This window comes from Odontesthes bonariensis, chromosome 2, assembly GCF_027942865.1.
Source record: "Odontesthes bonariensis isolate fOdoBon6 chromosome 2, fOdoBon6.hap1, whole genome shotgun sequence".
NCBI lineage: Eukaryota > Metazoa > Chordata > Actinopteri > Atheriniformes > Atherinopsidae > Odontesthes > Odontesthes bonariensis.
This window is the reverse complement of record NC_134507.1, coordinates 44,544,230-44,559,298: the sequence shown is the minus strand read 5'-3', so window position 1 is coordinate 44,559,298 and position 15,069 is coordinate 44,544,230. Positions and strand designations below refer to the sequence as shown.

Below are 15,069 nucleotides of genomic sequence, written 5' to 3'. Positions count from 1 at the left end.
TTTTAAGAGTTTACATGATCTATCAGAACGCTTGAAGTTGAAAACGGTGACCTCCGTAGTCGCAAAATGCAAGAAATGCTTATTTTTTAACCGAAAAATAAAAAGTTATTCAACTTCCTGTCCCGCCCCATCAAAACACATGAGAACTCGTGCACGTCTAGGTGCACGCCAGATGCGCGTACACGACTCCTCATTCATCAACTCACCTGTCATTTGCGATCATGGAAGACACAGTAAGTAGACTAGCCCGTAATGAAGTTCAATAGTCCAGATAAATAAGCGTGGGGACGAGCCTACCTTGTATCGCGCGTGCACAATCGGTGATTGACAGGCAGCAGAGCCCAGCTCGTAACCTGATTGGTTACCTTTTACCGGTCCGGTCTGCAATTTTGTAAACAAACCTGCTGGCTTTGGAGGGACCTAGCGGGACATATAGGGGACCTAGAGAACTCATTTTTTTTTGTATTGGGGTATTTAATGTACTACTTTCAGAATCCCCGGACAGTTCCAGGCATTATGCTTGAAAAAGAGTTGCAGACTGCAGCTTTAAAGGCGGCAATCTTACCACCACAGGCAGATGACTGCTCTTCCTCCTGAGCTACAGCTGTCCCAGAGTATAGGGTATCAGGCCTCTTGATAGGGGCCATTCAGTACTGAACAGCCAGTTTGTATTGCATTGCTGGCAGTATTCATTTGCGGTGCTTGTTGGACTCCGATTCTGTTAATCATTCTATGGACAGAATTTCTGAGTGCAGATGATGGCCAGAGGGTTGCCAGTTTGGCCAATTTAGGATTGCACCTTTGCTTTGTGCAGATGATGTGGTCCTGAAGGTTGAATTGAGTGGGGACCTCCAGAAGACAATGAAGCTATTTGAAGGCAAGTGTGAAGCAGCCAGGAGATGAATCATCATCTTCAAGTCTGAGGCCATGGTCCTATATCCAAAAAGGAAAAGGATGGATTGCTTGTTCCAGGTTTGGGATGAGTCACAGCTTCAATTGCAGGAAGTGAGGCTAAGTAGCATTCACCACCTTCAGCAGCACCTTTCTGTCTGCGACAGAGCAGTTCCCATACTACACTGTAATACAGTTGGTAAGGGTGCTCTCCATGGTGCAGCGGCAGAAGTTCTCGAGGATGTCTGAGGAGAGGTGGTTCTTCCTCAGAATCCTCAGGAAGAAGAGCTGCTGGTGAGCTTAACCAGGTTGAAGCAGTTTGTGTCACGGCTTGAGCGCAAGCCGCCAAGAATGCAGACTCAACTGCAGACTGTGTAAGAAACGGGTAAAAGGATTTATTAGTAAAGCTGTGGTAGATGGTGGAGGTAGGATCCAGACAACTTGGAGATTCTGCAGGAGGAGGGAGAGGGTTAGAGTGATCCTCCGTAATGGTGGGAGAAATATCCAAAAGGAGTAAATAATCCCTACTTAGGAGCAGGACGAAGTCTGTCAATGAGGGGAGGACGCTGGCTGTGTTGGTTTGGGATCCAAGTCGGTGGCCGGAGGAGCAGGCAGGTTGATGGTAAAGGCTGGCAGGGATGAAAGGTGAGGCAGGTACCAGGAAACCGGATGAGAAAGGAGTCCTAAGAGACACTTGGTAGAATAATTTGTACAATGACTTGGAAAAGGGCCTGTCCAGGATGTACCCCGCCTCTCGCCCATTGACCACTGGGATAGGCTCCAGCCCCTCCGTGACCCGACCAACGGATTCAGGGGTATAGAAAATGGATGGATGGATGGATGGACTTGGAAAAGGTCGATTTACCACAAAAGATTGTGAGACGATCTGGCGAAGACTGGTTGCTCCCGCAGCTCCTATGAGGACGTCTCTATTGCCCCTTTTCCACCGCCAAGCTAGCCCTACTCTACTCGGTTCGATATAGCCCAACACTACACCACACGACACGGCACCAGTAACATTTTCTTTTCCACCCAAACTGTGGCCTGGAAGTGGGCGGAGTCGGCCCGTTCACCACTAACGTGACGTCGGTTTCAGGTGACTACAAAGTGTCATGCCGTGGTTAGTCAAAAGTAAATACAAGATGGAGTGTAATGTGTAATGCAGTTGACAATCCATATTGTTTAGTTAAACCAAGCTCTTTATTAAAAAAGACAGCACAAAAGTAAACAGCAGGAGTTGTCTCAGATACAGGCGTCTGTGTTGGTGCCGGTGGAATGCAGATAGCAGCTGTTGCCTCAGCTGCAGATTGCGATGCCAGCGTCGGTTCTGAAGCCTGCGGGATTGGAGGATCTTCGCTGACCTCAGCAACCGAACACTCATCGGTTGAACAAACTGAGTTTTGACTAAAAAAAATAAAACGTGTGAACATATGAAACGCATACACGTAACCGCATAGAGAGACACTGTGCTAGCCTTCCAAAACAGCGTTGTTTGCTAGCTCACTCAGAACAACTTACATGAGACACCTGTGTAACTTTTTACACAAGTTAAGGACTGAACATGTATTTGTTACGATATAAAACATGCATTTGTTAAGATATAAGCGTTGCACCAAGGGGATAAGAACAACACTTACCATTTTCCATCGCCTCCAACAAACACATCGCCGAATCCACGCCGTTCGCCGGGCAGTGACCGTAAATTCCGTCCATTTGGTCGAACCACTTCCATGTCTTTCGGTTTGACCCACTCCGGCTGTTGTGGTCCTTTACCTGCCGGTAATAGCTCTTCAGCTTGTCTCAGCACTGCTGAGAATTCCGGTGATAGTTGGTCAGCTTCTCATTTCGTGTTGCTCCGTCCAGTTCCTTCTGTATGCGGTCCTCAGCCACCACACACAGAAAGGTCTGCACCTCGCTCACTGTCCACTGGTTGCCTTTCCTTCTCTGGTCTTCCATCTTCGCAATTCTGTTTATTCTCTGTTTCTCTCGCAGTTGTGTTTTCATACATGGCGGGTGTTTCATACATAAAGCTCCCCGAGCTTCGTTGCGTGTATGACGTAATTTCACCTGACCAATCAGTGGACAGCACTGATCATGTGACGTTTTAGCACCGACTTGTACCTACTAGACCCACCTCTGAAGCAGGTACTTGCCGGGGCTCAAAATTGTAACGGGTCCCACCTTCAACCCGCGGTGGAAAAGCTCCCAACCAGGGTAGAGTGGGACCGTGTAGAGCTGTGTTGGTACAAAAATGTTCGGTGGAAAAGGGGCATATGAGTGCTGATGAGGAACAGGGGTAGTGGCAGGAGCCACTCAGGCTCTCAGGAAAACCTGCTCAGTCCGCCCAAGACTCTAAACTAAAACAACAACAGCAGCCAAGCATGATGGTGACAGTTTGTTGTCCAGGAGAGATCCTGTGACATGTGGGTCCCCAGGAATTTGAAGTTGGACACACGCTCCACCACCACCACACCTTTGAGATGGATGGGCTCGTGTGTGTCGCCTTTCCTCCTGAGGTCCACGATTCTTTCTTTTGTCTCTCTTGTGTTGAGCAGCAGGTGGTTTGCATCACACCACACAGCCAGGTGGTCCACCTCATCCATGTAGGCTGACTCAACCGTCTGCCAGAGGGCAGCCGATGAACCTTGGGCTGTGGTGTCGACCCTCTGGAGTGCCTTTCTGTTGCGGTGCAGCTGGAGAACCACACGCAGATGCAGTACATGAGGGTGCTCTGTATAGAGCATCGGTAAAGGGACACCAGCAGTCTCTGGGACAGGTTACTGTTCCTTAGGGTCTTTGCTGGGCCTTTTTGATGATGGCTCTCGTGTTGGTGCTCCACTGTAACTTGGACTTGTAACTTTTAGTCCTTATATCAAATACGTTTTGGTGAGTGAACTATGTTGTATGGGATCCCATTGCTTGATAGAGAAGTAATATTTGTCTCTAAATTAAGACATGTAAAGCTTTTCTTTGTAATCTGTAGAGTGGGACCAACAACCTTTTTAATGCATCTTGTGCTTTTTTTTTCAGTTCAAGGCATCTGTTGCTGAAAATCAAGTGAATGCCTTAGTGGTTAAATTGTCAGTAACAGATGGTGAGGAGCCACATTCTCCAGCCTGGAAGTTCCAGATTGTTGATGGAGATCCTGGAAAACTTTTCACTGTGGAAACGGGAACTAACAAGCAAGAAGGAATAATTAAGACCGCTACGGTAGGAAGAAAAGCAGGTTCTTGAGTTAGCCTCAATGCGGAGAGAAACTGATAAAAAATATCTGACTTATCATGTGGAGCCAAACTCTGTGACACATTGAAGTTTTTGAAATTACACTCACTATCTGTATGAATGAATGAGGTCAAAGTTGTGGAATTTGGGCTCTGGCTGTGCTGCAGACTGAAGTGTATGGCGTGTTTTCTCTCTATCAAACCAGGGTCTGGACTTTGAGAAGAGCAGCACACACACTCTGCTTGTTACAGTGGAGAACGATGGGCCATTTGCTGCTCCAGCGTTCACGGCCACCGCCACAGTTACAGTGACCGTGCAGGACGTCAACGAGCCCCCTGTCTTTGAGCCAAAGGAGAAGTTGGTGTGGAAAGGTATGGACCTCGCTGTGGAAGGTGACACGGTGCAGTACACGGCTACTGACCCGGACGTCACACGCAGGCAGAAAGTGATGTAAGATCAAAGGGATGAATCTTCATATTCACTTAAATTTAAACACAAGATCCTCACTGAGTGCGATTTTCAAAAATCTTTCAATAACTGTGGCTGAACTCTTTAATTACCGCTGAAGTTAAAAAAGATTGTCTTTATTTCTGAAAGTCCTCAGACTGAACTGCGACATTTACTGTTTAGACCCCTTTTTGTTTTCTACTTTTCACCAGCTGGTGAAATGTGAACGACAGTATGATATGATATCACAGGTAGCTGTGTGAAGATTTTAGCTTCCTCCAACATTCTAAGGCAAAGAATAACGTTTGCTGATATAAAACTACAGTTACATCTACCTTCCAGTGTGTTTGTTACTTTTGATGGAGTTACAGGCATTTCTTTAGATATTATGGATTCATATTTCTCCCGAGCTACTGCACGATCCACTTTGCCAAAAACACAAAGAAGCTGGTGAGAACTTACGGAGCCACTAAAGGGATATGGAGGGATTTTTTTTTTTGCAAGATCTCGCAAAAGTATTGCGAGATCTCGCAAAAGTATTGCGGGATCTCGCAAAAGTATTGCGAGATCTCGCTAAAAGTATTGTGAGAGCTCGCAAAAGTATTGCGGGATCTCGCAAAAAGTATTGCGAGAGCTCGCTAAAGTATTGCGGGATCTCGCAAAAAGTATTGCGAGAGCTCGCAAAAGTATTGCGGGATCTCGCAAAAGTATTGCGAGAGCTCGCAAAAGTATTGCGAGATCTCGCTAAAAGTATTGCGAGAGCTCGCTAAAAGTATTGCGGGATCTCGCAAAAGTATTGCGAGATCTCGCAAAAGTATTGCGGGATCTCGCAAAAGTATTGCGAGAGCTCGCAAAAGTATTGCGAGATCTCGCTAAAAGTATTGCGAGAGCTCGCAAAAGTATTGCGGGATCTCGCAAAAAGTATTGCGAGAGCTCGCTAAAGTATTGCGGGATCTCGCAAAAAGTATTGCGAGAGCTCGCAAAAGTATTGCGGGATCTCGCAAAAGTATTGCGAGAGCTCGCAAAAGTATTGCGAGATCTCGCTAAAAGTATTGCGAGAGCTCGCAAAAGTATTGCGAGATCTCGCTAAAAGTATTGCGAGAGCTCGCTAAAGTATTGCGAGAGCTCGCTAAAGTATTGCGGGATCTCGCAAAAAGTATTGCGAGAGCTCGCAAAAGTATTGCGGGATCTCGCAAAAAGTATTGCGAGAGCTCGCAAAAGTATTGCGAGATCTCGCTAAAAGTATTGCGAGAGCTCGCTAAAGTATTGCGAGAGCTTGCAAAAGTATTGCGGGATCTCGCAAAAGTATTGCGAGATCTCGCTAAAAGTATTGCGAGAGCTCGCTAAAGTATTGCGAGAGCTTGCAAAAGTATTGCGGGATCTCGCAAAAGTATTGCGAGATCTCGCTAAAAGTATTGCGAGAGCTCGCTAAAGTATTGCGAGAGCTTGCAAAAGTATTGCGGGATCTCGCAAAAAGTATTGCGAGAGCTCGCAAAAGTATTGCGAGAGCTTGCAAAAGTATTGCGGGATCTCGCAAAAGTATTGCGAGAGCTCGCAAAAGTATTGCGGGATCTCGCAAAAAGTATTGCGAGAGCTCGCTAAAGTATTGCGGGATCTCGCAAAAAGTATTGCGAGAGCTCGCAAAAGTACACAGCGATGTAGGAGCCTACCCATCATCCGTAGACTTATGTCAAAGCCATGTCTACATGCAAGAACGGATTTGATGTATTTATATGTTAGGCCAATACTAAAATAGAAATCAATAAACTTCTCCCACGGATGATGGGTAGGCTCCTCCATCGCTGTGTCTGTTTTACTTCTGGTTCACTGACGTGGGAAAAAAACTTTTTCGAGATCCCGCAATACTTTTTACGACATCTCGCAAAAAAAAATCCCTCCATGTCCCTTTAGTGGCTCCGTAAGAACTTGAGGTGATGGACACATTTGCATGCAGTTGTTGCAAAGGGACAGTATCAAATAAAAAAGAATATCTTTGGACTTTAGACAGAAACTTAACTTGCACGTAAAGTTTTTACAACATGGTGGATTCAGCGGCTGTGGTCTGATGTGTAGCCTCAGCTCAGTGTTCTCCAGTGAGCAGCTGCTTTGCACTGATGCAGTGGATTCCCCTGCAAACAGGGATCATGGTGACACTGTAATTACACTGTAATAACACTGTAACTACACTGTAATTACACTGTAATAACTGTGCCTGTGGTTGTGACACACGGTTGCTGCCTCCACAGCACTCACATCTTTCTTGTCAATGTCCAGGTACAACGTAATAAGTGACCCTGCAGGCTGGCTGAACGTTGCCAAGGAGACGGGCCTGAAAAAAAAAAAAAAAAAAGTTTCAGTGCAATCTGTTGGTTTTCTTAGCTAGGAAATTGTTTTTGAATTGGCTCTATATGATGGAATTGGATTATTTTATGAAAAATGATGATTACAATTAATTGAATTCCAATGGGACTTTATTATCTAAGTGTCTTGAGATGACATTTGTTGTATTTGGCGCTATATAAATAAAAATGAATTGAATTGAATTGATCACAGTGAAAAGCCTCATGGACAGAGAGTCTGGCTTTGTGGGGGACAACAGATAAGCAGCACTCGTTGGTGCTTCTGATAATGGTATGAAGACATTTGTACGGGTAGCTGCTTCCTTCAGTGAGTTGTTGATCTGTTGATGTTAATGTTTGTTTTTTGTCTCACCAGATGAAGTTCCGGCCACAGGAACCGGAACACGGATTATTCAGCTTATTAAGCCTCCACCATAAAGGGGCGTGTGTCTGAACTGTGATGTGTTGGATGCTTCTCCAGCAGATGGAGGTTTGCTGTTCTGTGATGTGTGGGGTCCAACATGCTGTCATTTCCTGCATTACAATGGAAAGGCAACTGTAATTGTTAACTTCATCTTTAACTGCATGCGGGTTTGCTTTATCTTTTTGTTTGGCTTTCTGTGTGGGTTTGTAGTAGTCTGATGATGTAAGAGCACAGTACTGTGGAGAGTGAGTTCACTGATTAATGTCTGAGTCTGGAGTCATCCTGTTTCTGTTAGAGCTTTGGTCCATCCTGTAAAACCTTCACTTCAAACCTTCATTCCAGGCTGTGCAACACAGTTGAGTTTCAGTTTTTCACTTAGTATGCCATACAAGTCTAAAAATGACTAGAATTTTTCATCTGTCCCTAAAAGTCTGAGCCAGTTTGATCATTCACTTTGATTTCTCATCATGGCTGTTTATGTCCTGACCTTTTGAAAAATGGAATCATTATGATCAGCTCCAGTCGTTTAGTGGTCTTTCAGGGACCCCTGCTCCCGGTCTCATGTGCTCTGGTTTTGAAAGGATTGGAACCAACTGAGGAGAATAGAAAACAAAGGTTTTCACTGATATGCAGAATATACAGCGAACAAACCATGCCTGCATTGATGTGTCTGCTCTGCTGTCTTTGCACTTCCTTTATTTGTTTTTATGCTATATGTTTTTGGACACCACTTCACCTGAGATTTTGTGTATCATTTTCATTTATGACAATTAAATGCATGTGGATGAAAGCAAATCAGACAGCCTCATCAACATTCCATGATCATACACACTTCAGAAAAGAGACAAAGTCATTTGATATTTACGCTAACAAACTGTACACACTATGAAGAAAACCTGCCACATCGGATGACTTTACAGAGGCAGCTATATTCACAGCTGCCCAGTAGAGGGAGACAAACTCTTTATGCTGCTACACACAGCAAAGAACTGTTTAACACATCAAACTGGAGTGAAGCTGCCTCACAGGTTTGTTGTGAAATGTCCAGTTAGTGACACATGGTTACCCAACTCTGGGCAGTTGGATGATTCAGGCTATTCTGCATTCTCAAGAGTGTGTCCCTGCAAGTCCCAGCCTGCCTGTGGGGAACTCCCTGAAGTCCACTCTGCTGCCGCCTGTTACTTTCACTTAGACGCTGATCTAAGGTCACAACTACCTGAGTCAGTCCTGTACCAGGACTCAAATTTTAAAAAAGCGGCTGTCAGCCAGTATGATGTGTCATTCCTATGCTGAGATAGAGTGCCTTATTATTGTTGGTAAAGTAAAGTTATATGTAACAATAGCAAAGAAAATCTGAAAATATTTTGCTATATTACTGCAGTGAGAGACAGCAGAAGTGTACCGTTCAGAATGCACCAAAGAAGAAGGAAGTGGACAAATCCGTGGCTGTGCAGCTGTTTAGTGAGAGAACATTTAAGAAATGGAGGATCGTGCTAACTGCATTAAGATCCAATTTATTGGTCATGCATACATACACACAACATTTTGGCAGGTTGGCACCTGTTGACACACACATGCACAGGGTCACACACACAGGGGAGCACAGGGGTATACTCAAGGGCACTGAGACAAGGAGGTGGACTTACATCCCAGCTATCAATCTTTGAGTGGCGAGAGTGGGAATTGAACTGCCAATATTCCGGTTATTGGACGACCGACTCTAACCACTGAGCTACGCTAACACTCTGGTCAAAGAAGTGAAACATGAAAAGGGGAAGCACTTTGGGGGTAGGAAGAGGCAGAAACAGTAATAAATGACTTCTGGGGGTCACCAGATGGATGCAGAAAAAATAACATCCTACAAAAATAACCCATTTTGGGCTGGGTTTACATTTCATCACTTCCACCAGTTAGAACTGAAAGCTCAGTTTGCAACAATCAAGATCAGACAAGCTGACATATTCTCCGAGGCGTCCTCGGAACTCAGATCAACTTGAGACTTGTTCCTGTGCCGACTGTGTTTGCCTGCAGGCTATCAGCCTTCTTCTGTATACACAACAGGACAGCTGTGGATTAGAGCAGTTTGTTTTGGAGAGGTGGCTAATTCAAGGTTTAGAAATAGCTTTACACACTAAAGTGCACTCACATTACACTTACTGAATGATCTTTTTTAACATAATAAAGATTCATTGTGATGCTCTCTGCAGCAGAACAGATCTATAGTCGCGTGGAAATGATTGCATGTGTGAAGTCACTTTCACACTTATTTCTCCATATCTGATGATGAGCAGTAAGCCACAGCTTTTTGGTTACACTGGTGTCTGGCTGTCAGTCTGTTGCAGTCTGGGGGACACTAGGCTTCTTTCTGCTTCCGTTTGTGATTGCGTGAGTTAATCTGCATTTGCATTGCAACAGAGGCTGATAAACGCCAGCGTTTCAGTCTGCCCTTCTGTCCCGCTCCTGCTCATAAAGTGGATTTGTTCCCTGTGTTTACTAATGTCAGAGCCTGTAATTCTAAAGAGGAGCCACACCTAGATCCACAGACACATGACAATAGACTGGCTGTTAAACACACACAACAAAGATTAGCCGAGGTTAAGATGCAGGGTGTGGTCGGAAGCTTTTGTGGAGATAAACAGCAGGAAGACGTCACCCCCCCCCCCCCCCCCCACCCCCCGAGTGGTTGGAGGAGAACCAAACTGGATTTTCAATGACACATCCTGGGAGTGAGACAGATTAGTGATGGCTGGTCACTTCAGGGCTTCAGGGCCCCGCCTCCCTCCATTCCTCCGGGGAGGGAAGGAAGATGGCCGCCCTTCTTCTGGTGAAAGGAGTTTCCCTCTCTGCGGTTATCCCCCTGCTCATGCATGAACTGAAGATTCAACCCCATCTACTGGCTTTCTCAGCTCAGCAACTTCTTATGTAAACAGTTAGAACAAATTTGATTTATTGGATTATAAACTGGATTGCAATTCATTTCATTGAACTGATTCATAATATGACTGGACTGAATCTCACTGGACTGACACTTCTCTTTCAAGTGCCTTGAAATGACTTTTGTTGTGAATTAGCCATTTATGAATATAGTGAATTGAACTGCCAAGAGTTTGATGATTATGAGAATAATGAAATGCGAATTGCTGAATTTTGTTTCTGTCGCCTCCTGTCGCTGACAGATGGAACACCCACTGCAACTACCTGCTGCCTCAAAACAAAAACACTAAGTCCATCCGTTTGAAAGTGAAATAATTCAGAAGCAGTTCATACAACTTTAACATTTTTCTTTCCATCTCATGTAACAGATGTTCTATGGAACAGTGTATACCAACTCTGATATACGAATGTGTGTTTCATTCATGTCACCATGGGGATGCTCATCCTCCAGTGATGTGTGATATCCACTGTTTTTACCAAACTTTTACAAAGCCCACATTTCCTCAGCTTACTGCGGCATCAAGGGAATGAACCTTCCAGTCAACTGTGGCAGGAAGATCTACAGTTGTGTAAAAGTGGAACTACATTCATATAATGATCCTCAGGAATTAATGGAAGCAGTTTCATCAACAGTTTTGCTTTGTCACATGGCATTTGGCTTCATACATTTACAGTTGCAGCTCAAACATCTTATAAATGGAAAACCGTCTGAATGGCTGGTTTGGTGTATCGCGCTCATTTCATGAAAAGCCATGGAACATCTGAGTCAGTTCACCGCATCCACTGAACTCTCTTATTTAGTTCCATGTTTAGCCTCCTGAGAAAAATATTCATCTAAATAACAACAGAAGAGCCAGAAACAGAGAAGGTGGAGCAATCTTTCGACAGAGTTTCAGTTTCAGTTCCCCCCGTCACTGCATGACTGACAGACTCATCACAGCATGAATCACAAGGCCCCAGGGGCCAGACACACACACACACACACACACACACACACACACACACACACACACACACACACACACACACACACACACACACGTTGCATAGCAGAAGGTTAGCAGAGCATCACATGAATGTGTGTCACATCCCTTCTCAGTTGTAACTGTGGGGAATTTTCTCTTTCAGCATGTTGTCCATTTGATTTTCCAAAAGGCTTCAAATTCTTGAATTTGTAACATTTCTCATGAGTATCCAGCGACGCTCTTTGTCTGAACACAGGGCGGTTTGTGTTCAACGCTGTGACAGTAAAGACTACAAAAACATCAAAGTTTATCTGTAAAGCACATTTGCTGTTAAAAAACAACAACAGATGTACAGGGGACAGACCTGGGAACACTGAAAAAACTGAAAAAACAGTTTTTTTAATCATTACTGATGAGTCCAACATAAAAAAAACAGTCACTAAGAAACCATGTTGCCATGTTAAAAGTTTAGGAAATCCCAATTATGTACATGGCCTACATTATTTCTGTAACTATTTTGTGGTTTGTTCGTTTTTTCCACACATGTGTACAATATCTAATGCTGTCCATTATTATTTCCCTTTTTTAACATACTACTATTGTTATTGTTTTGGTACTTGCTCCACTGACCTTTGGGTTGTGTCTGACGTCAGCTCTATCAAGCAACAAGCCATGTGTGCAGGTGGGCTCTAAAAGCCCCCCTTTTCAGTCTTGTCCTCTTCTTTCTTTTACCGTGGATATCACTGTTTTACTCAGAGTCCTCTTGCTGATGTTATCTCCCCCTTTTTTTAAACTTCTCTTTGGTAACATATCCTAAGCAAAGACACTTTGTCAGGTTTAGAAAAGAAATGAATGAATTTGCATAATCGGCACCAAATGGCACATGGTAATAGAGACATCGGGCTCCTTTAACTGAGGAATGTAAGCCAAATTTCCATCAAAGTTTAGACATAACTAAGAATTCTAAAGGTGCATTAAATCATGTACCTAGAATCCAGTACATGATGATATTACTAAGAAGTTTCTTTTTAACCAATCAGTTTCTGTCAAATTGTGTGACCTTTCTGGCTTCCAAAGAGGGCTAATTGTTGATGCATGAACTTGTTGTTACTCTATTTGAGAGGAACTGTGTCGACCATCATGTGTCACTCAGAATGGAAGATAAAACTCAGAGGCAGAGACCACAGAGCACTGAAACAGAATGTGTTCAGAAACAGAACTACAGTATCACCAAACAGCTGCTCAAAAGTGCAATCTGTTGGTTTCCTTAGCTAGGAAATTGTTTTTGAATTGGCTCTATATGAACGAATTGGATTATTTTATGAATTATGATTATTATTAATTAATTGAATTCCAATTGGCTTGAATTGGACTTACTATCTAAGTGCCTTGAGATGACATTTGTTGTATTTGGCGCTATATAAATAAAAATGAATTGAATTGAATTGAAAAGCTCGGTGCAGCTGGTCACACTGGAAGGGCTGCAACCTTTTCTTGCCACATTAGTGTCGAACAACACATAAAATGGTGTGAAGACAACAAGAAGTGGACATTAATTATCCTTTCTGCTTTTTTTTCTTGTTCAGGATGATTTTAACCCAATACTCTGAGCTCAGTTTTGAAGCATGGAAGTGGTTCTGTGGTAGTTTGAGCAGCAATATTATAGATTCATCTTGGTTCTATTAATGCACTGAATGCTTACTTCTAGGTAGTATTTGCCAGTTGGGTAACAAACTACTGCTATATCTTTAACTCACACAGCTAGAATGCCGAACCAGTGAAGACTGACCTCCATCATCACCTGATTTGAACATGATTAAACATCCTTGTGTGTTATGGAGCAGCAGGGAAGGAGCCGCTTCTCCCTGCTGCCATTTGAAGGAGATGGAACAGGTTCTGCTGGAGGAACAGATTCACTTCCCATAGCCAAAACTGGTATGGCTTCATTCCTTGAGTGAGTACAACTGAACCTCAGGGGAAGTTTTCCTTAAAAACTTTTAATATGATCACATTAGTGGAATATACAAAAAGAACAGCATTTAGCCCCCTCTCCATGGCTACATATGATGAGCAGCTGTAATCAGACTGTTGCACACCTGGAACAGTGAGAGTAACGTGGAGAGAGAAAGCACCGGCCAAAGACTGTGCTAGCTGCATCATATTTTACTTCTAGTTCCTCATGTAACCCATGCTTCATTATTATGCAGGTTGATGCATTTCTAATTTTTATTATTTATTATTTATTTAATGTTATTGTTGAGTGTTGTACTTTGTGAGTGAAGTTACCGGAGTCAAATTCCTTGTTTGTTTAGTCAAACCTGGCCAATAAAGCTGATTTTGATTCTTTAGAAAAAATATCTTTAATTTCATCAGGATGGGCGATCCAGTTTTCGTCCTGATCGTGGGACACTGAACCAGCTCTTTTTTGGGGGGTTAGATTTTGAGGATAAGATGCGTAACCATCCAGTTGAAGAAGGCTTATGGCCATATCCTTGGAGAGGGGAGGGGATTTGTGAGTATATGTCATAGGATTCGCTACTCCTTCTCTCCGAGACAGTTGACATTATTCAGGATCTGCTCCGGATTGTCTCTTGTCCCCCCAGAAAGGATGCCTATGGAGAGGGAGGTCTGGTTATCTCTGCTGAGACTGTTGCCCCCTAATGTATGGATGGACTACATTATGGATGTAATTTGAAGGGAGAGACAAAGAAAAATTATTTTAATTAGTTACTGCTATGTGAAACATATGTAACTTATATATAACAAAATGTAGCATGTGATACTGTTTATAATTAGTATTTTTCAATTAAACTTTCAAAATCCTAAAAGGTACTTTTGACCATAGACATAGATATAATTCAGTTAGAGACCAATAGATAGTCAACTATGACTTTTGTGTACATGTATATTGAACATGTTATTTTTTCTCTTTGTTGCTCTCAGCTATATGAATATATCTGAGATTATTTCAGACTGCTTCTCGTCTACAGCTGGTCAGTTTTACAGTAACTGCTGATAAAAAAGTTGTGAGTAAGAAAGGAGGACAGTGGTGGGAAATTATGCAACAGAGCATTTGTGAGAAAAAGTTTTTTTTTTTTTAAAATGAGCACTCTCTGGTAAATCATCCTTCTAGTTGAGGCTTGTCTGAAATGATTACTAAGTGGGAGGAGAAGCTCTCGTCCCTCCTCCGCCGTCCTTACTGCATCACTGTTACTCTCCAGGTGAAACTGCAAAGCTTGACACATTCCAGTAAGAATATGACTGGCTCTGTGCAACACACACACACTGAAAGCCGTGCCTTATTTGGTCTTATCTCTGATCAGCCGTGCTGTGAGCTGCCTCGACCTGCAGCACTTCACCAGAAAGCTGCAGCTCTTTGTGTGTTGAAGCATTGTTATGTGAAGCAGCCTATCAGAAAGCTAAAAGGCTTTACTGCCACAAGGATCTGATGGAAACTAAATGCTTATGAGCAGCCAGATGATGGGCTTTTAACGGGAAGTGCCATGTTACTGGATGTTAAGAGTGCTTTTATGCTGCTGTCAACCGGAGACATAGATTTAAGTTCCTCTATCTTATGCATTGACTTCCCTTTGGAGCCTTTCCTGTAACCTCATTGTGCTGAATGCTGAATCACTCATTAGGAAGTGAGAGCTCCACACTGCCCTGTCACTAATCAGAAATGTGCTATAAAATCCATCTTCCTAAAAGAGTTAGGCAAGATAGTATCTGCCATTTTAGTAACACTTTTATTTACAGGTTCGTTGGTTAGGGTTGTATGGTTGCAGTAATGGGAATGGAAGGATTACTGAGCACAGCCATCAAGTTCGAAAATAAATGATTCATGGAA

At 43.3% G+C, this 15,069-nt stretch overlaps 1 protein-coding gene across 2 annotated transcripts in view; it reads left to right on the top strand.

Annotated features, from left to right (window-relative positions):
* The window catches only part of LOC142398230 (cadherin-1), a 130,214-nt gene extending 120,610 nt beyond the window's left edge, over positions 1-9,604 (top strand). The window contains exons 21-23 of one of the 2 annotated variants that reach the window (XM_075482192.1): positions 3,922-4,101; positions 4,319-4,563; positions 7,276-9,604. In XM_075482192.1, the coding sequence (XP_075338307.1) occupies positions 3,922-4,101; positions 4,319-4,563; positions 7,276-7,279 (429 nt within the window). In that variant the 3' untranslated portion in view covers positions 7,280-9,604. The remainder of the gene's footprint in view (positions 1-3,921; positions 4,102-4,318; positions 4,564-7,275) is intronic. The other variant, XM_075482200.1, reaches the window with a different exon arrangement.
* The last annotated feature ends 5,465 nt before the right edge of the window (positions 9,605-15,069 follow it).